General features: G+C 44.1%; 1 protein-coding gene across 2 annotated transcripts in view; it reads right to left on the minus strand.

Moving 5' to 3' along the window:
* STK32A (serine/threonine kinase 32A) overlaps positions 1-24,033 on the minus strand; it is a 240,116-nt gene that overhangs the window by 58,287 nt on the left and 157,796 nt on the right. For both annotated transcript variants that reach the window (XM_056574872.1, XM_056574873.1), the window contains one exon: positions 17,011-17,048. In XM_056574872.1, the coding sequence (XP_056430847.1) occupies positions 17,011-17,048 (38 nt within the window). The remainder of the gene's footprint in view (positions 1-17,010; positions 17,049-24,033) is intronic.

Consider the following 24,033-nt stretch of genomic DNA (forward strand, 5'->3'; position numbering starts at 1 on the left):
AAGCTATTAGAACAGTGTTTTACAAAATAACCAAAGTATATCAACATAAAACCTTTATTTTTCCACAAAAAAACGTGTTGATCATAATTAGAGAACAGCAGTGACTGTAGCACAGAGAAAGATTCGCAGTAAATGTTCTTAAGGTACAGTGATCCCTCAACTTACAATGGCCTCAACATACAATAGTTTCAACATACAATGGTCTTTTCTGGACCATTGTAAGTTGAAACCAGACTCAACATACAATACTACAGACAGTCCAGATCTGTGAAACGTGTCAATGAACTGACCAATCAAAATGGGCAATTTACTGGTAAAACACCTGTATTACTGAAGTGTATGCACTGACTGATGTCTGGTAGCACCCCCTACAGTACATGGAGGTATTACATGTTCTGTTCTACTCTTTGGGCCAGGGTTACCTGCTCCTTTGGACACCAGGTAAGGGCGGCTCCATATTACTTTTTTAGGACATTGCGTGCACTGTACAAGACCTCGAAGAAGCTCCTGTCCTCTAAATAGACCAGTGTTTCCCAAGCAGGGTTCCCCCAGCGGTTGCAAAACTACAATTTCCAGCATGCCCGGACAGCCTTTGGCTGTCCGGGCATGCTGGGAGTTGTAGTTTTGCAACAGCTGGAGGCTCCCTTCTTGGGAAACACTGACATAGACAGTGATTACAGCTCCCAGCAGATCTTTCTTACTTTTATATGTAAGGATTTGCTTTATCTATTAGTTATCTACTTATTTTTCTTTAATCCTCACTTTTTCCTATTTTTGGATGACATTTTGGGGGCTTCAGAACCAATTAGCAGGTTTCCATAGAGTTATGGTCTCAACATACAATGGTTTCTACATACAATGGTCGTCCTGGAACCAATTAATATTGTAACTTGAGGGACCACTGTACTTACAACAGTCACCAATCAGTAAGAAGTGTACAAGCCTTTGCTTTGAATGACTTCAGCTAATCTGCGCCCCCCACAGGACATCACTAGTCTCTCACACTGCTCTGGTGAGATTTTGGTCCACTCTTCTTCCGGTCTCTTTCACACTTCTGTAACTTTGTCACCAAGGATTTTCCAGAGTTTTTCTACTGAGTTCGGATCAGGACTCTGGTCTGGCCATTTCATTTCAAGGAACTGCTTTACCTGTTTTGCTGTGTGACAGGGAGCATTGTCCTGCATGAAAATTGCTGGCTGATTTATTGATGAACGCAAGGAAGGAACCATGTGTGGTTGAAGAAGGTTCTGATACACACTTGCATTCACTTTGCCATGTAGCTGTATGAGAGGTCCAACTCCTGCTGCAGAAAACATTCCGCAAACCATGACACTTCCTCCTCCACCTCTCCCTGACTTCTTTATACACTTTGGGTTCAGTATTTCCCTAGTTTGTCGACGAACATAATGTTTCCCATCAGACCCAAATAAATGAAACTAAAATGAACTCTGGACAACTTCTCCTCTGTCCACACATGCTCCTCAGCAAAGGTGAGTCTAGCCTTTTGATTCTTTCTGCTAATAAGAGGTTTGGTCCCTGCAGAGTGGGCTTTCACACTGTATGACGAGACAGATCCTTACCCTGTTCACCGATGAACTGGCGGGCAATTCCAGCTGCAGTATTGAAACGATTACCCATGGAGATTCTCCGCATCATCCTATCCTCTCTTGCATTTGTCTTTCGAGGGCGACCAGCCTTCTTGGGGGACTTGAATGAGTTAGTGATGTTGTAAAGATGCAATATTCTAGAAATCACAGACTTGGAGCGACAAACTTCTCTTGCTATGGCTGATAGGGTCACCCCTTTGGCCTTCATCTGGACAACCTGCTGTCAGAGGGTTTCAGTCACTTTGGAACGGCATAGTGATAAGCGGCAGGGGCCATATTTGAATTCGCGATATTTCGCAAATATATGGGCGAATATTCATCCTATGTTCGCAAAATTTGCATATTCACTATGTTCGTTCACTTTTTTTCCCATGCAAAAATCGTAATCTAGGCCAAAACTTTTTTTTATATATCAACTGGCTCCGGAAAGTTAAACAGATTTGTAAATTACTTCTATTAAAAAATCTTAATACTTCCAATAGTTATTAGCTTCTGAAGTTGAGCTGTTGTTTTCTGTCAAACTGCTCTTTGATGACTCACGTCCCGGGAGCTGTGCAGTTCCTATGGGGATATTCTCCCATCATGCACAGCTCCCGGGACGTGACATCATCATTGAGCAGTTAGACAGAAAACTTCAGAAGCTAATAACTATTGGAAGAATTAAGATTTTTTAATAGAAGTCATTTACAAATCTGTTTAACTTTCCGGAGCCAGTTGATATATATAAAAAAAGGTTTTGCCTGGAATACCCCTTTAAATTCTTATAGTGCGCATGCGCGATTATATCTTTCAACTAACGATCACTATACCCTACACTAGAACCGATCTAACACGAACTATCAATTCAGTATATAATTTGATTTGCTTTTAGAAAAAACACAGCACAGACAGTGTTCAATCTCCTCTCACAACCACATGAAACTGTAAACAAAAAAACAAAAAAACGCTGCTGGGAAGAATCTTATATAGTGATGGGGTGGACAACTTTCCTATTGGTTGCTAGGGATGTTGCTAACCTCTGGCAACTGTATTTGCATCCTTCTCATTGGCCCACAAGCTAAAAGAAGGGAGGGATCAGTGTCCTCTGGAAGTGCCGATATTTACAAATATTTGCATATTCGCATATACGAAATATTCACGCTCCACACCGACTCACACAGTAAATAATATTGGAACCTTCTTTGGACCACAAGCTGGAAGCAGGGAGGGATGATCACTTTTTTTTTTTTACACAGTACACAGAAACAAAACAAAAAATGATATTCGTCATTACGAATATATAGCGCTATATTCTAAATATTCGCGAAATCGCATTAGAACGGCACACCATTTTTGCAAAGTCAGTGATAACTGGAAAGTTAGGCTGCCAGTTAATTAGGGTTTGTCAGACTCTATTCCTGTATATTATTACATAAAATATTGTGTCTGTAATATTCCTATGGTACCCTTCAGATTCACTCTCAAAATATTCACCTAAGGCAGTGTGTCTCTGATGTGGAGATTTTTGCACAACAGCGAAAACCACTCAGCTGCCTGTATACAAAAGGATCCGGACAATAGGACTGTGCAACAGATGGGTCTACCAGAACTGGACTAGAATTAGACTAGAATTATGGTGTACATTTGCCATATGTGTTGTGTTATCTCCAATTGTATTCATAGACCCACACCCAGGGCCGGATTAATGTAGGGGCGGATGGAGCTGCCGCTCCAGGCCCTTACATTAAAATAGGCCCAGTGGCCTGAACAGGCGGTCCGCATGGGCCGCCCGGACCGGTGACCCGCCTCCCGTTCTGCCGCCAACACCTAATGCCGACACCTAAACCCCCCCCCCCCCCCGCTCCTCACTATCTTACAACACCTGGGCCGTCGTCACCTCCGCCAGTCACACGCGCTGCGGCAGCTGTCAGTGAGAGCTGCGGTGACGTCATCCACTTCATGGCGGCGCCCGGAAGTCATGTCCCCGCGGCTCCCACTGACACAAGGACTGAGCAGCAGCCGCCGCAGCGTGTCAGTCTGAGTCACCGGGTCCCGGAGAGAAAGGTGACAGCCCTTGGGGCCATTTATAATGTAAGGCACTGTGAGGGGCACAATTTAACATGTCAGGGGGGCAGCAACCACATTATAGGTTGCAAGACATGGTTTATTATATATGAGGGGGACATTATATGTGGGGGCACATGACAGAACCCCCCTGTCATGTGCCCAAATAATGCCCCCCTGTCATGTGCCCCTCATATATAATATCCCATGTCCTGTGCCCCTCACATATAATGCCTCCCTGACATGTGCCCCTCACATATAATACCCCCCTGACATGTGCCCCTCACATATAATGCCCCTGGCTGTCCTTCCCCCTCAGGGGCATTTTATGTGAGGGGCACATGTCAGGGGGGCATTATATGTGAGGGGCACATGTCAGGGGGGCATTATATGCGAGGGGCACAGGACATGGGGTATTATATATGAGGGGGCACATGACAGGACCCCCCCCCTGTCATGTGTCCATATAATGCCCCCCTGTCATGTGCCCCTCATATATAATGCCCCTCATATATAATACCCCATGTCCTGTGCCCCTCATATATAATGCCCCTCATATATAGTACCCCATGTCCAGGGGGCATTATATGTGAGGGACACATGTCAGGGGGCATTATATATGGGGGGCAAATGACAGGGGGGCATTATATGTGGGGGCACATGACAGGGTCCCCCCTGTCATGTGCCAATATAATGCACATATAATGCCCCCCTGACATTTGCAGCTTACTTATAATACCCCCTGTCCTGTGCCCCTCACATATAATGCCCCCCTGTCATGTGTCCCCACATATAATGCCCCCCTGTCATTTGCTCCTCACATATAATGCCCCCTGACATGTGCCCCTCATATATAAAGCCCCATGTCCTGTGCCCCTCATATATAATACCCCATGTCCAGGGGGCATTATATCTGAGGGGCACATGTCGGGGGGCATTATATGTGGGGGGCAAATGACAGGGGGGCATTATATGTGGGGGCACATGACAAGGGCCCCCCTGTCATGTGCCAATATAATGCACATATAATGCCCCCCTGACATTTGCAGCTTACTTATAATACCCCCTGTCCTGTGCCCTTCATATATAATGCCCCATGTCCTGTGCCCCTCACATATAATGCCCCCTGAAATATGCCCCTCATATATAATGCCCCATGTCCTGTGCCCCTCACATATAATGCCCCCTGACATGTGCCCCTTATACATAATGCCCCATGTCCTGTGCCACTCACATATAATGCCCCCTGTCTTGCCCCCTCAGGGGGCATTATATTTTAGGGGCACAGGACAGGGGGCACTATAAGTCAGGGACATATGTCAGGGGGCATTATATGTGCATTGGTCCTGCTCTTCTGATATAACGCGGGGTTACACAGTAACCCGGCGTCATATCATGGCGGGCCCGGCGTCATAGTGAAGCCGGGACCCGCCTCTAATAGCGCACAGCGCCGATCGCGGCGCCGCGCGCTATTAACCCTTTAGCCGCGCGCTCAAAGCTGAGCCGCGCGGCTAAAAGTGAAAGTGAAAGTTCCCGGCTAGCTCAGTCGGGCTGTTCGGGATAGCCGCGGCTAATCGCGGCATCCCGAACAGCTGACAGGACAGCGGGAGGGCCCCTACCTGCCTCCTCGCTGTCCGATCGCCGAATGACTGCTCAGTGCCTGAGATCCAGGCATGAGCAGTCATGCGGCAGAATCGTTGATCACTGGTTTCTTATGAGAAACCAGTGATCAACATAGAAGATCAGTGTGTGCAGTGTTATAGGTCCCTATGGGACCTATAACACTGCAAAAAAAAAGTAAAAAAAAAAAGTGAATAAAGATCATTTAACTCCTCCCCTATTAAAAGTTTGAATCACCCCCCTTTTCCAATAAAAAAAAAAACACAGTGTAAATAAAAATAAAAATAAACATATGTGGTATCACCGCGTGCGGAAATGTCCGAATTATAAAAATATATCATTAATTAAACCGCTCGGTCAATGGCGTGCGCGCAAAAAAATTCCAAAGTCCAAAATAGTGCATTTTTGGTCACTTTTTATATCATTTAAAAATGAATAAAAAGTGATCAATAAGTCCTATCAATGCAAAAATGGTACCATTAAAAACTTCAGATCACGGCGCAAAAAATGAGCCCTCATACCGCCCCATACACGGAAAAATAAAAAAGTTATAGGGGTCAGAAGATGACAATTTTAAACGTATTAATTTTCCTGCATGTAGTTATGATTTTTTCCAAAAGTCCGACAAAATCAAACCTATATAAGTAGGGTATCATTTTAATCGTATGGACCTACAGAATACATATCAGGTGTCATTTTTACCGAAAAATGTACTACGTAGAAACGGAAGCCCCCAAAAGTTACAAAACAGCGTTTTTTTTTCAATTTTGTCGCACAATGATTTTTTTTCCCGCTTCACCATAGATTTTTGGGCAAAATGACTGACGTCATTACAAAGTAGAATTGGTGGCGCAAAAAATAAGCCATCATATGGATTTTTAGGTGTAAATTTGAAAGAGTTATGATTTTTTAAAGGCAAGGAGCAAAAAACGAAAATGCAAAAACGGAAAAACCTCCGGTCCTTAAGGGGTTAAGGTCATACTGGGAGCTGTAATTTTAAATGGTAAAAACTTTTTTAGCACTTTCCCATTCTGTGGCAGTTGGTATATTTGATTATTATACTGGAAATAATTTTCTGCAACATGCTACAGCGCGGGCATCACAACATGCTACAGCGCGGGCATCACAACATGCTACAGCGCGGGCATCACAACATGCTACAGCGCGGGCATCACAACATGCTAAAAAAATCAGGGCCTATATCCCTTAATGTTATGTTTTTGCAAATATTCATCCAGTTGCTGTTTAAACGTCTTTACAGACTCTAATAAGATCATATATGCAGGCAGAGGATTCCACATCCTTATTGTTCTTAGTGTAAAAAACCCTTTCCTTTGCCTTAGACAAAATCTCCTTTCTTCCAGTATAAAAGTTGCTGAGTTGCCCATAGCAACCAATCAGATCACTTCTTTTATTTTTGAAAAAGCCTCTGGAAAATGAAAGAAGCGACCTGATTGGTTGCTATGGTTAACTCAGCAATTTTTCCTCTGGACACTAACATATATTCAGCTATCCTGGTAATTTAATGTGCATAAAACATGTGACAGATGCGCTTTATTTGTGTTAAGAAAAATTACTTTGTGTTGCATTTTCATTTTATATATTCTGATAAAAAGGCCCATCAAAATCTTCAGCACCAGGCCCATGATGCTCTTAATCCGGCCCTGCCCACACCACTCGATGGAGGCCAAAGGAGTATGGCCAAATCCACATGCCTTCAGATAAGCCATGCCTTTTTATCAAGCAAGGTGCATCTAACTATGTATAATAAATGATACGGATCACAATTGTGGTGCAGGTGAAGCACAGTATACCCGGACCACTGAATTTAACACTTTGTTAACAATACACTGCAAAAGTACAAGTGGATAGGACTTACCTCTATGATACATATGACCTTGTCAAGAATGTCTCTGTTCCTTAACATGCGTCAAGCCATGAATGTGAGACGTGTATTATGACAAACGTCACAGCACTTACTCATACCATGGCCTCTTATAGTATAACTTATAGTGACCTAAATATGAAGCCCAGAAAAATTGATAAGAGACTGTGCTATAATGGTGTTTTGTCTGTGTGATATTGGCCAAATAATTTCTCAAAAGACTTGTACAGTTTTTAAGTGAAGATTTATTATGCCATAGTATAGTACAAGGACGCGTTTCGGCGTGGGAGCCTTCCTCAGCTGTCTGCCTATGGCAGACAGCTGAGGAAGGCTCCCATGCCAAAACGCGTCCTTGTACTACACTATGGCATAATAAATCTTCACTGTGCATCACTGGTGAGTGCAGGGTACCATCTTTTTTCTACCAGTGGCTTTACCCTACCTTGTGCACCACCGGAGATTCCATGGAAATGCCGAAATATCCCTATATTGTACAGTTTTTAAGACACTGAAAACATAAATATATAAATCTTTTGATCCCCTATATAGGATATTCATAGATCTCTAGGCTTCTTTTAAATCATAAATATGAAATCGGGGGAAAAAATAACCACATTGCCATTGAAATAAATGGATTCACTGGGAATCACAGAAGTTCTTGTCAGTACAGATGACAATAAATTATAGGTTAACATTTGCTTAGATTCTTCTTTTTGTTTAAGGTCTTTATATTTCAATGTGAACTTTGAGACAGTCCCAATAGAGTCCTGTGTATTCACCTGCATGAATATTTTATACAAGCACGGGGACTGGGGGAAGGATGCATGAACAATATGCAATGCAGCGGGTGCTGGAATAAAGCGCCTGTCACAAATCATACATCAGGCACTCAAGTGAAGATCTGACAGTATTGATGTCCCATTTGTTTCTTCTTAGTGTAGGTTTATACCCTGGAGAGGAGTGTCCTAATAAAGCGTTCATACACAATGTCACCAGTGTTTATTGTTCTAATACCGGAGTGTACTCTGTCAGCCTGGAAAAGGCTCGCACTTCCTGTGACCCCACACAGAACCAAGTGTCTTGAATGCATAGATATTTAGAATCAGTTTCTGGTAAATACCATACAAAAGAAATTACAAAAAGACATTTAACTTTGGTATCTAAAGAAGACATCAATGGGCAGAGAAAACAGGCTGTACATTGCTTAAAGCAATTTTCCAGTCTCTTGACTTAACATGCATTATGGGCCCCATGGGATTTAATAAACACTGCCGGAGACAAAAAATAAAACTGAAAATAAATAAATAAATACATACTCACCTCCGCACCATTCCTTTCTGAGTGGAGGTCCCTTCACGTTAACTGTGCTCACATTTAGTATTTTTTTTTTATCCAACGTTATCCCTTTAACCCCTTAAGGACCCAGCCAATTTTCTCTGTAGGACACGGCCATTTTTTGCACATCTGACCACTGTCACTTTAAACATTAATAACTCTGGGATGATTTTACCTTTCATTCTGATTCCGAGATTTTTTTTTTCGTGACATATTCTACTTTATGTGAGTGGTAAAGTTTTGTTGATATTTGCATCATTTCTTGGTGAAAAATTCCAAAATTTGATGAAAAAATTTAACATTTTGCTTTTTTTAACTTTGAAGCTCTCTGCTTATCAGGAAAATGAATATTCCAAATAAATTATATATTGATTCACATATACAATATGTCCACTTTATGTTTCCATCATAAAGTTGACATGTTTTTACTTTTGGAAGACAGCAGAGGGCTTCAAAGTATAGCAGCAATTTTCCAATTTTTAACAACATTTTCAAAATCGAAATTTTTCAGGGACCAGTTCTGTTTTGAAGTGGATTTGAAGGGCATTCTTATTAGAAATACCCCACAAATGCCCCCATTATAAAAACTGCACCCTCAAAGTATTCAAAGTGAAATTCAAAAGGTTTGTTAACCCTTTAGGTGTTTCACAGGAATAGCAGCAAATTGAAGGAGAAAATGCTAAATCTTAATTTTTTACACTGGCATGTTCTTTTAGACCCAGTTATTGAATTTTTACAAGGGGTAAAAGGAGAAAAATCTTCCTAAAATGTATAACACAATTTCTCTCGAGTAAGAAAATACCTCATATGTGTATGCCAAGTGTTCGGTGGGCGCAGTAGAGGGCTCAGAAGGGAAGGAGCGACAGTGAGATTTTGTAGAGTGAGTTTTTCTGAAATGGTTTTTGGGGGGGATGTCACATTTCAGAAGCCCCTATTGTGCCAGAACAGCAAAAAAAACAAACACATGGCATACTATTTTGGAAACTACACCCCTGAAGGCACGTAACATGGGTTCCAGTGAGCCTTAACACCTCACAGGCATTTGACGACTTTTCGTGAAAGCTGGATGTGTAAATGATTGAAATTTTTTTCACTAAAATTCTAGTTTTCCCTCAAATTTAACATTTTTACAAGGGATAATAGGACAAAATGACCCCCAAAATTTGTAACCCAATCTCTTCTGAGTATGGAAATACCCCATGTGTGGACGTAAAATGCTTTGCGGGTGCACTACAATGCTCAGAAGAGAAGGAGCGCCATTGGGCTGGAATTCTCCATGACGTGCGCGTACGTCATTGGTCCTTAAGTACCAGGTTGTCATGACGTACGCACACGTCAAGGGTCCTTAAGTGGTTAAAGGGGTACTCCGGTGGAAAACATTTTTTTTTTTTTTTTATCAACTGGTGCCAGAAAGTTAAACAGATTTGTAAATGACTTCTGTTAAAAAATCTTTACCCTTCCAGTACCTTTTAGCAGCTTTATGCTACAGAGGAAATTCTTTTCTTTTTGAATTTCTTTTTTGTCTTGTCTACAGTGCTCTCTGCTGACACCTGATGTCCGTATCAGGAACTGTCTAGAGCAGGAGAAAGTCCCCTTTGCAAACCTATGCTGCTCTGGACAGTTCCTGACACGGACAGAGGTGTCAGCAGAGAGCACTGTGGACAAGACAAAAAAGAAATTGAAAAAGAAAAGAATTTCCTCTGTAGCATATATACTGGAGGGAAAGTATCAATATTGTTGTAATATGTCATTTAATAATAAACTAGCTGAGTAGTACTTGTCCTCATATTCTGTCCTCATACCCCTGTCCTCATACCCCATCCTCATACCCCTGTCCTCATACCCCTGTCCTTAGGTGGGGCTGAGTTGTGATCAGGGCCAGCCTTAAGTGTTCAGGCGCCCTGTGTGAGCTAACCTTATGGCGCCCCCCCCCCTATTACCCCATAAACATACACACAGAGGAAAAAAATCTTTGTAGCAAACATTTTTTTTAAATACTTAATCAGTCCCCTGCCCCCTTAATCAGTCCCATGTCCCCCTTCACCAGTCCCCTGCCCCCCTTAATCCGATGCAGTTGAGTTTCCCCACATTAGGTGCAGTATAGCTCTCCACATTAGGTGCAGTATAGTCTCTATCTCTATGGGATACATGGAGGGGGCGTGTCAGCTGGCGTTCCATGCGTGGGTCAGCACGCCCCATTCCAGCAGACTGCCAGGGCCCCGTTCAGGAGATCATGGGGGTCCAAGGACTCGGATCCCCCGTGATCTATAACTTGCCCCTTAATAGAGATGAGTGAATTTTAGAAATATTTGATTCAGCCAATTCGCTGAATTTTTCCGAAAAAATTCGGTTCGGTACGAATTTATTCTCGGCGAATCACTACTGGCCTACAGAGAGACTCAATAGGGGTATAGAACACTATGCTTTGTCCTAACACACATAGGGAATGTGCGGTGTTAGTGAAATAATATTTTTATTCAGTATGACATGCAGATTACAGGCATCACTATTAGAATCACTGCCGCAGAGCATCTGGATGTGGCCGATTTTTTAATGTAATTTGAATTTAATTTAATTTGAATTTATTTGAATTTTTTGATTACCCATTCTGGTGAGCATAGAGCTGGCGGTGCGCCGGGAGGCGAGCTACCACCTGTTACAGCCCCTGCCTCTGAGTCCACCCTCATACTCTGAGTGTCCACTTGAAAAGGGAGGGACTGCAGTACCAGCAACTTAGACAGGAGCACATTCAGCTTCTGTGCCATTGGATAAGTGGGTGCATAAAGCTAGAAGTGGCTGCAGTGAAAAAGCTTGTACTTGTATCTTTAAATCGAGCTACCACCTGTTCCAGCCCCTGCCTCTCAGCGCCCCCCTGACATCTGAAAGTGTGAATTTTTCATTTAATCAGTTATGGTTTATTGTTATCGCTCCAACCTGTTTCATTGGATTCTTGTGATAATTCCATAGGTAATATGACGGCGACGACCATTGGGCCCCAGTCTTGAAAAGATTACATCAATTTTTTAAAATTTAAGTTTAAGATTTATATTAGATACCCAAGTTTAATGTCCCGGTGTTTACTTTGAACTAATACTGTATGACCACAAAACCCAAAGTAACAAGGAGTCACATGGCGGCACAAGGACAGAGCCTAGAGGTGGCTGCCGCATGAGGAGGCCATAATCTGGCAGAATGACACAGCCAGTAGCTCGCAGCAGCATGAGGAGACCATAGGACCTCACAATCCCTAAGATTAAAAGATAAATTTTAACGTTGAAATTGAAGATTTATGTTAGCTAGTGCTACCATAAAAATTTGTAGTTAATGTCCCAGGTCCAGCAGAATCAGTAAACCATATAGTGGCTGAATGACACAGCCTGCAGCTCGCGGCAGCATGAGTAGACGTTAGGGTATCAAAATACCTAAGATTAAGATTAATTCAAAAATTTAAATTGAAGATTTATTACCTACCATAAAAATTTGTAGGTAATGTCCCAGACCCAGCAGTTGGAGGCAGATGAGGAGACCACATAGTGGCTGAATGCCACAGCCTGGAGTTGGCGGCAGCATGAGTAGAACATATAGTGGCTGAATGGCACAGCCTGGAGTTGGCGGCAGCATGAGTAGAACATATAGTGGCTGAATGGCACAGCCTGGAGTTGGCGGCAGCATGAGTAGAACATAAAGTGGCTGAATGGCACATCCTGGAGTTGTGGCAGATGAGGAGACCATATTGTGGCTGAATGGCACAGCCTGGAGTTGGCAGCAGCATGAGTAGAACATATAGTGGTTGAATGGCACAGCCTGGAGTTGGCAGTAGATGAGGAGACCATATAGTGGCTGAATGGCACAGTTTGGAGTTGGCAGCAGCATGAGTACAACATATAGGGGCTGAATGGCACAGCTTACAGTTGGGGGCATATGAGAAGACATATAGTGGTTGAATGGCACAGCCTGGAGTTGGCAGAAGCATGTGGAGACCATATGGTGGCAGAATGAGACAGTCTGGAGGTGGCAGCAGCAGCATCAGGAGTCCTGAAAGTGACCCGGTGACAGAGTGGTGCGGTGGGTGGCAATACCAGTACCCTGTGACAAAGGTGGGTGAAAAAAGGTCTGATGCAGAGGAATGTTTGTAACTCAGAAGCAGCGCCTTAAATCTGTTTGGCACTAGACATATTTGTGAAGTGTTGGTGCGGCACCATGGTCAATCTACTCTGATGCATAAGGCATTGGTAAGTGGAAATCCTGGCTGATCCATGCCTGATTCATCTTCACAAAGGTCAGTCTCTCCACATTTTTCGTGGACAGACGAGTTCCCCTTGGGGTGCCTATGGCCCCCTCCACACTAAACACTTGCTCTGATTGCACACTACTGGCCGAGCAGGGCAGCTTTTCCAGGGCAGACTCTGCTATTCGAGGCCACAAATGAAGTTTCGCAGCCTAGAAGTTTGGTTGCCCATGTGTTGGCATGGACATGTCAAGGTATGCCACCAACTGCTGGTCCAGGTCCTGCTCCAGGTCTACCTGCTGCTGATGAGTTGCTTCACTATGCGGGTGAAGAAAGCTACTCATCAGTGACTGTAGACTCAGGCTGCTGCTGATGGAGCTGGTACTGCTCCTGTCACCCCACCCATCCCCAGCAGCCATGGCAGGGTAAGGTGAGCACAGAAGGCCCCCCCGAGTAGGTATCGGCCAACTGACTACGTAGGATGTCTCTTTAGTAGGTCAGTTTGTCCTCCCTCTCAGTTGGTGTAAAAAAGGCCCCCATTTTGTGGCAGTAGTGAGGGTCCAATAAGTCATCACACTGCCGAACGGTGACAATTCGGCGGTCATTACTCAAGCATGTGAGCATAAATCGTGCCATTTCCACTTCTGCCACCAACTGACTGTCCTCCATGCTACAACCTTGCTGGCTCAATTGCTGTCTCACGGCAACCTGCAACCCTCTTCTCCTGATGATGAAGAAGTCTCTTCTGCACCTGACTCCCAATTGCGATCAGCTTCATCATCATCAACAAGTGTTTGCACGTCACTGATGTCCTCCTCAAGTTCCTCAACAGTGTCTGCTTCAGGACCTGAACACTGGCAACACCGCCTCCCACGTCACTCTCATCACTACTTGCCCGCCTAGCGGAGGAAGCGGCGGATGTCTCCTCCACTTCTTGGCTGGGCAATAGATGCTTACTGTCCTCTATTAGATCGTCCTCACTAAATAGTGGAGCTAAATCCACAACATAAGATACTTCTTTAGGGGAGGGAACAGCATAGGACAGAGGTAATGGGAGGACAAGGACTGCTCCTGGGCCATGCCAACTGAGGGTTGTGTCTGAGGAACCCACCGACTGTTGACTGGGGGTAGCAGATGTCTCTTGTGATGAAGTGGATGACCATGTTAACCAATCGATGATGGCAGATGGGTTGCTGGTCGAGACACGACCGCTAGCTGATAGCGGGAGCTCAGGCCTCTCACTGCGACTTCTGCTTCCACTCACCCCTAGTCTGCTGCGACCTCTGTCTGATGAATTTAGGCCTCTGCCACTCCTCTGTGCACATCCTAGCACTTCTCTGCCTGACATACTTAGTGCGTATATGAGGGGACCACAATACGCTTCACTACGCTTTAAACAGTATTTGTCTAGAACACTAGCAGGTATGTAATTTTGGCTGTCCTTTCACAGTATCTAGGCCCTTGACAGATTAACAGGTTCAAAATAGTACACTATTTAGATGTGGGTATGTGGTATGCCCTTATGAGGGCAGAAAAATGCGCTACAGTACGCTTAAAGAAGTATTTGAGTACAACACCAGCCGGTGAGTACTTTTACCTGTCCTTTCACTGTATCTCGAGAGGAGAACCAAAAGAGTAGGACTTGCTTGACCCTTGGCGCCTATTCCCCAAACACCAATTCCAGCCGATAGTAGATCATTAAAACAACTGGCCTTTATTGGTACAAAAGAGGGGTGCTCCCCTCTTTTACCAATAAAGGCCAGTTGTTTTAATGAACTACTATCGGCTGGAATTGGTGTTTGGGGAATAGGCGCCAAGGGTCAAGCAAATCCTACTCTTGTGGTTGTCCTCTCACTATTGCTGCACCACGACCTGGAGGTCACGGTGAAGGACCCCCAGGCTGCCGCCCGTACTTTTGACTACAAACCCCAGCGAGTCTACAAGCTCAAGGTGTTGTGCCCTCAGCACAACGCTACAAAGTAAGGTGCAAAAGACACGCTCACAAAGCCAATCCACCTTGTGATTCTTCACTAGGAGCGCATGTCTTTTTTTATATATATCTCCTTTCACAGTATCTCGGCCCTTGACAGATTAACAGGTACAAAAAAGTACACTACTTAGATGTAGGTATGTGGTATGCACTTATGTGGGCACAAAAATGCGCATCAGTACGCTTAAAGAAGTAGTGGAGTAAAACACCAGCCGGTAATTACTTTTGCCTGTCCTTTCCCAGTATCTAGGCCCTTAACAGATTAATAGTACTCTACTTACATGAGGGCAGAAAATTGCGCTACAGTACGCTTAATAATCGTATTTTTGCACAACACCAGCAGTACACAACAGTGCTGAAGCACACTGCCACTGAGTACTACACCCAAAAATTCACTCTCTCAAAGACTATTAGGAATGGACTGCTGGGTATTATACCGTCTACAGACTAGTATAACCAACAGACCATTTGTTGTGGAGCAAAGACGCAGAGTTACGCTGAAAAATTATTCCTCCATCCTGTTTCTCAAGCTGACCCAGCTTTTTCAAATGAGTCAGCTGATGACAGGGAGCCTCTCTGCTTCAATGGGTGGAGCGATCGCTTGGTTGTAGAGAAATCAATCTGCAACTAATGCAATAACTATAGGCACCCTGATGGAAAACCACAGGTCTTTTGAATGTATGCAGCTTATCTATGTTTCAATGGGTGGGGTGGCTGATATGTGGGAGGGAGGAACATGGAATTATGGGATTTGTAGGATAAGAAGAAAACTCAAACAGGAAATACCAGTTTCCAAAACAGCTAGCCACAGTGTTATGGTAATCTCACAACATAGCTATTTAGCCCCAAGACAAGCACAGATCCTTCCTAAGCATGTCCATTACTGTCTGGCGGGTATGTACTAAAATCACCTCATGGTGGATAACCCCTTTAATTCCTTTCGGATTGCCTTCTTTAAGAACATTTAATAATATCTGGAAAATTTTCTCTACCAGAAAACATCATTTTTTTAAAAGTGTCCTTTGGTATGTAGTATGATGTTACTTGTTATATATATGGTTTGATGGTGAAATATATATAAAGCTATAAATACTACCAAAGAGTGAAATAAAAAATAAAATTACAGTATTATAGTTCTATAATACTTTTACAGAGCCCTACTCCCCAGATATATTTAGATGCTATACCATGGATCTTTTATGTTTTATTAGCACTACTTCTAGGAGATCCATAGCATATAGAAAAAACACCTTAAATGATGCTGCACTTCTGAAAAGAGACCCCAAGGCAAGTAGAAGTAGGTCAAAATAGATCCAGTTTATTCCAAATGTTTTAAAATATTAATAACATATTTGCACAATCCAATGAAGGAGGATGTGCCTCTAAAACACAATATTGATATTTTAAACCATTTGGAATACACCGGATCTGTTTTCATCTACTTTTACCTGCCTCTGGACCTCTTTCCTAGAGCACTGCACCCTTTAAGGTGTTTTTTTTTTTTTTTTCAAATACACTATGGATTTACTACATGTCTACAGGAACTCTCCACACCTGAAACCACCTGGCAGCAGCTATCTCTTGAGGTCATAACCCCAAGAGTGGTGATATACATATTAATTTATGTTCAAGTAAGTGGCTAGACACACAAGACTTCACTATTAGAGGGTTTTTCCACATACACCGAGGATAATACACAAAGTACTGCACTCCGTTGTCTTCTTCTCTTTCCTGCTCTATAGACTACTTATAGGAGAGAAAACTTCCGTAATATGGTGCTACCTGAGCTGTCTATGACTCCATGCGTCATATAGTTAGTATGGTTGAAAAAAGACATACGTCCATCAAGTCCAACCAGGGAATTGAGGTGAAGGGTGTAAGGGGATAAGGGAAAGGGATGTAGTTTTATAATTCTGCATAAGCATTAATGTTATTTTGTTCCAGGAATGTATTTAACCCTGTTTTAATGTCATGATACAGTTATTTTACTGGATGCCTCTGTGTTGAATAATACAGTATGGTTAATCATGCAGTAAAAGAAGAGCAACCCATACGTATGCTTGACGGCCAACAGGGGGCTTATGAATCCTTTTGGTGGACTGAAAGAAATCGGTATAAAAAAAAATAAAAAAAAAGGTTGGAGTAAAAAGATCCTGTAAAGTCTTAAAATGAAGAAAGCCCAGATGAAATTTTCCATACTTTGCACTGTGTGAAGCCACGTTTTTCTATAGCACCGCTATGTGAACTAAATAACAACAAACCAAAACAACAAATGCACTAAAACTGAATGAACCCCTCTTACCTTGCTCATCAAGCAGTATGTTATCTGGCTTGATATCCCTATAAAAATAAAAACACATGTAAATTAGTATTTATATACATCAAACTTCAAAATAATTATTATATACAGTATATATCTTTTAAAGACTTCTTGTACAGAAAACGTCAAAGATAAGTCTTACTTTGCCAGCAGCCGTAGCACATTTTATGGCCAGCAGCCATAAAAGCATGAGCAGCCGCCAATGCAACCCAATACTGCTTTGTGTTATGTTTCAGGTATATTCAAATTGTGTGGTAGAAAGCAAAGTACATGATTTCACAAAAACTGGGAACTAAATATGAACAGTATTTTTGGTCAATATTTTGCATCAGTATTTGTAGCCACCACCAAACTGGTTGGGTTCTCTGTTTCCGTGGGGCTATGCTATTGTTGTAGTATACCTCGGAAAGTGCATACAGGAGAAGGGCCTCCTGTCTATTGCCGGACTCTCTGCTCCCGTAGGTTAAGTGCTGGAGTGAGCAGCAATGCATCCAATACAGTGTATGAATCTCCGCTCATGTACACTTGTGTGTACCAAACTCAGACCCAACTTGATGGTCTGGAGGGCTGCAGCACGCCAGAAAGGACTTACCGTATTTTTCGCCGTATAAGACGGACTTTTTCTTCCGCAAAACTGGGGGGAAAAAGTCGGTGCGTCTTATACGGCGAATACACCCCTATCGCGGCGGTCCCTGCGGCCATCAACGGCCGGGACCCGCGGCTAATACAGGACATCACCGATCGCGGTGATGCCCTGTATTAACCCTTCAGACGCGGCGATCAAAGCTGACTGCCGCGTCTGAAGGGAAAGTGACAATAACCCGGCTGTTCAGTCGGGCTGTTCGGGACCGCCGCGATTTCACCGCGGCGGTCCCGAACAGCCCAACTGAATAGCCGGGTTAGTGCTTACAGGACACCGGGAGGGACCTTACCTGCCTCCTCGGTGTCTTCTCCGTTCAGGGATCCCCTGTATGCCAGCACTCTCCTTCCTTGTCATCACGTCGTCGCGTACGTGCGTCGGCGTGCGTAACGACGTGATGGTGGCGACGGAGAGCGAGGATACCCGGCCAGCAGCAGAGACGTTCCAGAGCGACGGGGACACGGCGACAGCGATGGAGCGACATCCAGGGCAGCGGTGACGGGTCCGGAGCGGCAGGGACACGTGAGTATTACCTCCTCCTGCAGTGCTGGGAGTTGTAGTTTTGCAACATCTGGAGGTCCGCAGGTTGAAGACCACTATTGGGTTCAAAATCTTTATTTTTTTAGATTTTGCCCCTAAAAATTGGGTGCGTCTTATACGCCGGTGCGTCCTATAGGACGAAAAATACGGTACCCATGCAATGTGTTTGGCATCAGCCTATATCTGTGGGTGCAGATCTAGAACATGGGAGAGAGGCAGATCTTTCCATTATACTGTAGTTTCTCGCTGTGCGTGTTCCACTCCTAATTGTGGCTTAGTAATAAGCCATACTGACCATTATGCTGTCATGTAAAGGTGGTCTTAGCACAGCATCACATTTTACTTCACCCCTATATTTAGTGTATATGTCAGAAAAGTTCCTGACGGAAAAACTAAATTTCTTCATAAAGGTCAATTAGTCAGATGTACATTGTATTGTCATATGTTGGCCAGAAGACAATATTTTGTCCTCTGTCTGGTGATTAGTGTTGAGCGGCATAGGCCATATTCGAATTCGCGAATATTCGCGAATATATGGACGAATATTCGTCATATATTCGCGAATATTCGTTATATTCTTGTTTTATTTTCGCATATGCGAAAATGCGCGTATGCAAAAATTAACATATGAGAAAATTAGCATATACAAAATCAACGTAAGCTAATATTCGCATATGCGATAATTTGCATATGCTAATTTTCGCATATGCGAATTTTTGCACGCCAGTCTCACACAGTAGTATTACAGCCTTCTTTACACCACATAAGCTGGAAGCAGAGAGGGGTGATCACTGTGATGTGTACTGTGAAGAAAAAAAAACAAAAAAAAACGAATATTCGTAATTACGAATATATATATGCGATATTCGCGAATAATATTCGAATTGCGAATATTCGCGAGCAACACTACTGGTGATGGAAAGCAATGGATATGTTTAGCATGTAGAGTGATTCAGAAGTTGAAATCATAGGGTGTTGTATTAAGGCATGTATGCCACGCTTAAATGGGTACTCTGGGGGAAAACATTTTTAAAATCAACTGGTGGAACAAAGTTAAAGAGATTAGTAAATTACTTCTATTTAAAAATCTTAATCCTTCCAGGACTTATCAGCTGCTGTATGCTCCACAGGAAGTTGTATTACTTTTTGGAGTACTTTTCAGTCTGACCATAGTGCTCTCTGCTGACACCTCTGTCCGCATCAGGTTCTGTCCAGTGCAGGAGAGATTTGCTATGGAGATTTGCTTCTACTCTGGACAGTTCCTGACATGGACAGAGGTGTCAGCAAAGAGCACTGTGGTCAGACTAAAGAATTCCAGAAAGAAATCTTTAGACCTGCTGTCTTACATTTCATTACTTTATGTGAGGTCCCGTTTGTGAAGGGATCGTGCAAGAATTGTCACTGTCGGGGGTAGCACTGCCGCCAGCCCACTGCATGTAATTGTACTGAGACAGCAGTCGCTCCATATATGTCACAGTACATGTGGATGCAGGGGGCTGGAGGCAGAGCTCTACACTTCAGGCAGCAGTGAGTAGTCTATCAGTGCTGCATGTAGTCCCTGAGCCCAATGGCACAAAGTTGTAATATTAAAAACTACAAATACATATGCTAAAAGTAATAAATATAATATAAAGACATGATAAAGGCAGAATAAAGGCATAATCTAATCCAGTGTTCATCAAACTGGGTGTCTCCAGCTGTTGGAAAACTACAGCTCCCAGTATGCCCGGACCGCCTTTGGCTGTTGTGGTTGTAGTTTTGCAATTGTAAATAACTGCAGTGAAACATGAGCGCTTAATCATTCATCACTGGTTTAAAACGTAAAAACAAAACTGTTATATGTTACTCAGTATCTCATTATGATTATTAGGGATGAGCGAATCAATTCTGCCGAATCAGAATTCGTTACGAATTTCAGGAAAAATTTGAATCGCAATCAATGCGAATATCGGCGCGAATCGCTTAATTAAACTCAATTTAGTGCAATCCAGGCTCCAGGGCATCTAAAATGGTGGATCCACATGTGAGGACATAGGGCAAGGAATCCTGGGAAGGCGGGAACAAGGTTAGGCGGGATGACCCTGAATCACATGCAGCATGCAGCCTATCAGCAGCCAGTCACCCCTGTGATGTCACAGCCCTATATAATCAGCAGCCATATTGCAGCCAGTCACTTCAGCCTTTCACTGCAGAGAGATAGATAGGGACAGACAGCGCTGTGTGTTGCATAGAAATGCTTTTTTCCAGCAGTAATTCACCTCCTAGTCTTACTGCAGCGATTCACCTCCTAGTCACTACAACGTTCTATTACAGAGAGGGACAGAGAGCAGTGTGTTGCACAGAACAGCAGTGATACAGCTCAAGTACAAATCCTACCTAGAGAAAGTGCAATTTTTGGTGTAGTACACAGCAGTGGCGAAGCGTGGGGGGTGCAGGGGGGGGGGGGCGGTCGCACCGGGCGCAACATCTGGGGGGGCGCGCTCGCACTCGCAGCTCTCTGCCCATGCCTGGCTCACTCACACTCTCTGCAGTGCTGGCTGTGCGAATCCGATCCGAGACGCCGGGTCACCGCTCACTGTGGAGGGGGGGTGCCTGGCGTGCGGTGCGGTGGGTGCGCAGAGAGAGTGAGGGACTATCTGGGGGAGGGACAGTGCAGCGACCTCCCAGCGCAGTGCTGAGCGCGGGAGAGAAGCACACCAGACCAGCCCAGGCAGCAGCAAGAAGAAGCTGGTAGCAGCGGCAGGCAGGTGACACAGGCCAGAAAGGAGAGAGGGAGCCAGTGGTGACAGATGCTGCTGGAGGAAAACCTAGGAGGACCTGGAGGAGAAAACCTAGCCTGCTGACTGCTGTGATCGGGTCCGGGACAGCCGGTGAAAAAAAAGGTAGGAGTCACGAGTGACAGGAGTCAGGACTGACTGGAGTAGTACTGGGCTCAGTGGGCTGGCTGTGTAGTGCTAGCAGAGCAACACAAAACTGAAGTTTCTTTGGGATGTTCCCGGTCTGCAGGTCAAGACTGGCATGTTGAGCTGACCAGATGGATTGAAGTTTGGTTGGTTCAAGAGTGACAAGACAGATTTCGATCCATATGTAGCTGCTCCAGCTCAACATAAGTTGATGTAAGCCAGTGGGTCTAGCAACCTTTAATTTATTTATCAGTATTTTCATAACAAACAATACATGTGCTTAGGGGGTAAGGGTTTCTTTAACTAATCTAGTGGAAGAGACTCGAGTGCTAAAATCCACGGGTTAGGGGGCGCAAATTACTTGCCTTGCCCCGGGTCCTGACAACCCACGCTACGCCGCTGGTACACAGCGACTGTGTGCTGCAGCACTGGTGTGTACGGCTGGTGTTGTACACAAATACTTTTTTAAGCGTACTGGGGGTGCATTGTCCTCCCCTCATAAGTGCATACCACATACGCACATCTAAGTGGTGTACTATTTTGTTCCTGTTAAAGTCTCAAGGGCCTAGATACTGTGAAAGGCAAGGCAAAAGTACCCACCGGCTAGTGTAGTACACAAATACTTTTTTAAGCGTACTGTAGCGCATTGTCCTCCCCTCCATAAGTGCATACCACATACGCACATCTAAGTGGTGTACTATTTTGTTCCTGTTAAAGTCTCAAGGGCCTAGATATTGTTAAAGGCAAGGCAAAAGTACTCACCGGCTGGTGTTGTACACAAATACTTTTTAAGCGTACCATAGTGCATTGTCCTCCCCTCATAAGTGCATACCACATATGTAGATCTAAGTGGTGTACTATTTTGTTCCTGTTAAAGGGGTTATCACCGAAAAAAACTTATTTTTTTATATATCAACTGGCTCCAGAAAGTTAAACAGATTTGTAAATTACTTCTATTAAAAAATCTTAATCCTTTCAGTACTTATGAGTTTCTGAAGTTGAGTTGTTCTTTACTGTCTAAGTGCTCTCTGATGACACCTCTCGGGAACTGTCCAGAGTAGAAGCGAATCACCATAGAAAACCTCTTCTACTCTCTGCAGTTCCTGAGACAAGCAGAGATGTAAGTAGAGAGCACTGTTGCCAGACAGAAAAGCACAACTCAACTTCAGCAGCTGATAATTATTGGAAAGATTAAGATTTTTTAATAGAAGTAATTTACAAAGCTGTTTAACTTTCTGGAGCCAGTTGATATAAAAATGTTTTTTTTTCCTGGAATACCCCATTAAAGTCTCAAGGGCCTATATACTGTGAAAGGCCAGGCAAAAGTACACAGCTAGCAGTCGTGTCTTGACCAGCAACCCATCTGCTGTCATCGATTGGTTAACAAAGTCATCCACTTCATCACAAGTGACATCTGACACTCCTAGTCAACAGTCGATGGGTTCCTCAGACACAACCCTCAGTTGGCATGGCCTGGGAGCAGTCCCTGTCCTCCTTGGGGGCCAGGTGCAGAAGGGCCTTCATCAGGAGAAGAGGGTTGCAGGTTGCCCGTGAGGGAGCAGCTGAGCCAGCAAGGTGGTACCATGGTTGGCAGTCAGCATGGTGGTAGAAGTGGAAAGTCTGGAGGCAAACGTGCCTGGGGTAGATGACCTGCTTCGTGGCAGCCTGCCTTCCTGGGAGGTAGTGGAACAGGGGATCCTGGAGTCAGCGGCAGTAGCAGTCAATCAGTGCGGACTGTTGGGGTGAAAATCAGCAACTCGGCGGTGTGGCAGTTTTTCATCAAGCATCCGGAGGAGGTTAACATGGCCACATGCAAGATGTGTCGGCAGAAGGTGAAGCGTGGCCAGGGTCCCAATGTTGGCACCACGGCCCTGCGTCAACATATGTAGCGTCATCATAAAGCGGCCTGGGAGAACCGTGGCTCCGATGTGGTGGTCCAGCCTGCTGCATCACTCGTTGCATGCCACTCCCTGTTTCAGCCAGCCAAGGCTCCCCCACCTCAGCCGAAGGGAGCTGTGTGTCATACCCATCTTCTGTCGCTCCAGATGCTCCTCCTACTTAGAGTCAGTCATTCCGCCAACAATCCATGGGTGAAGCCATGTGCAAGAGACAACAGTATGTGCCCACCCATCCAACGGCACAGAAACTGAATGTGCTACTGTCCAAGTTGCTGCTTCTGCAGTCCCTCCCTTTTCAATTGGTGGACTCTGCACCTTTCAGAGAACTGATGGCTTGTGCCGAGCCGAGGTGGAGAGTCCCAAGCCGTCATTTCTTTGCGAAGAAGGTAGTACCAACCCTGCACAATTCTGTGGTCACCACATAGCTTTTGGCGTCCTACGAACAGGATACAGGTGTGTGCCTTTAATAATTCAGCCACCTGGGCCACCCGCAACGAAAAGCGAATGTATACCATTATTGCAAGTGCCACTAGTCCTCCCCCTATTCAGAACTGTGTATTGCAAAATTCTCCAGGATTATCGCAAGCAGCGACCGAAATTGCACCCAAAAGTGTACAGAACATTGTTGCTGAAATTGCGCTATCTACCACTTTTTTCACTCTCCCACATTTTAGATACGCCATCAGTTTTTTGTTTTTTGCGTATCCATACTCACCGTTTTGTCGTGCCACTCTTGTCATCTTAATTCTTTACTACTACTACTACTACTACTACTACTTTTTCTTTTTTCTCCTTCTCTTCTTTTCTTTTTTCTTTTTTTTTTCCCCATTTTGCTCATTCTACCATGCACTACATTTTCACCATTCTCTATTATCCATTGGTGGTATTCAATATTTATGTGTGACTAATGGTGGTATTTCTGACTCATTGTATCCATGCCATCATGTGAGTTTGTCTGTGCTGGCAAGAGACACATTTTGTGCTTTGCCACTAGGTGTCAGTATCAGCCAGTTATTAGACTGAC

The sequence above is a fragment of the Hyla sarda genome, chromosome 4, assembly GCF_029499605.1.
Source record: "Hyla sarda isolate aHylSar1 chromosome 4, aHylSar1.hap1, whole genome shotgun sequence".
NCBI classification, from domain to species: Eukaryota; Metazoa; Chordata; class Amphibia; order Anura; family Hylidae; genus Hyla; species Hyla sarda.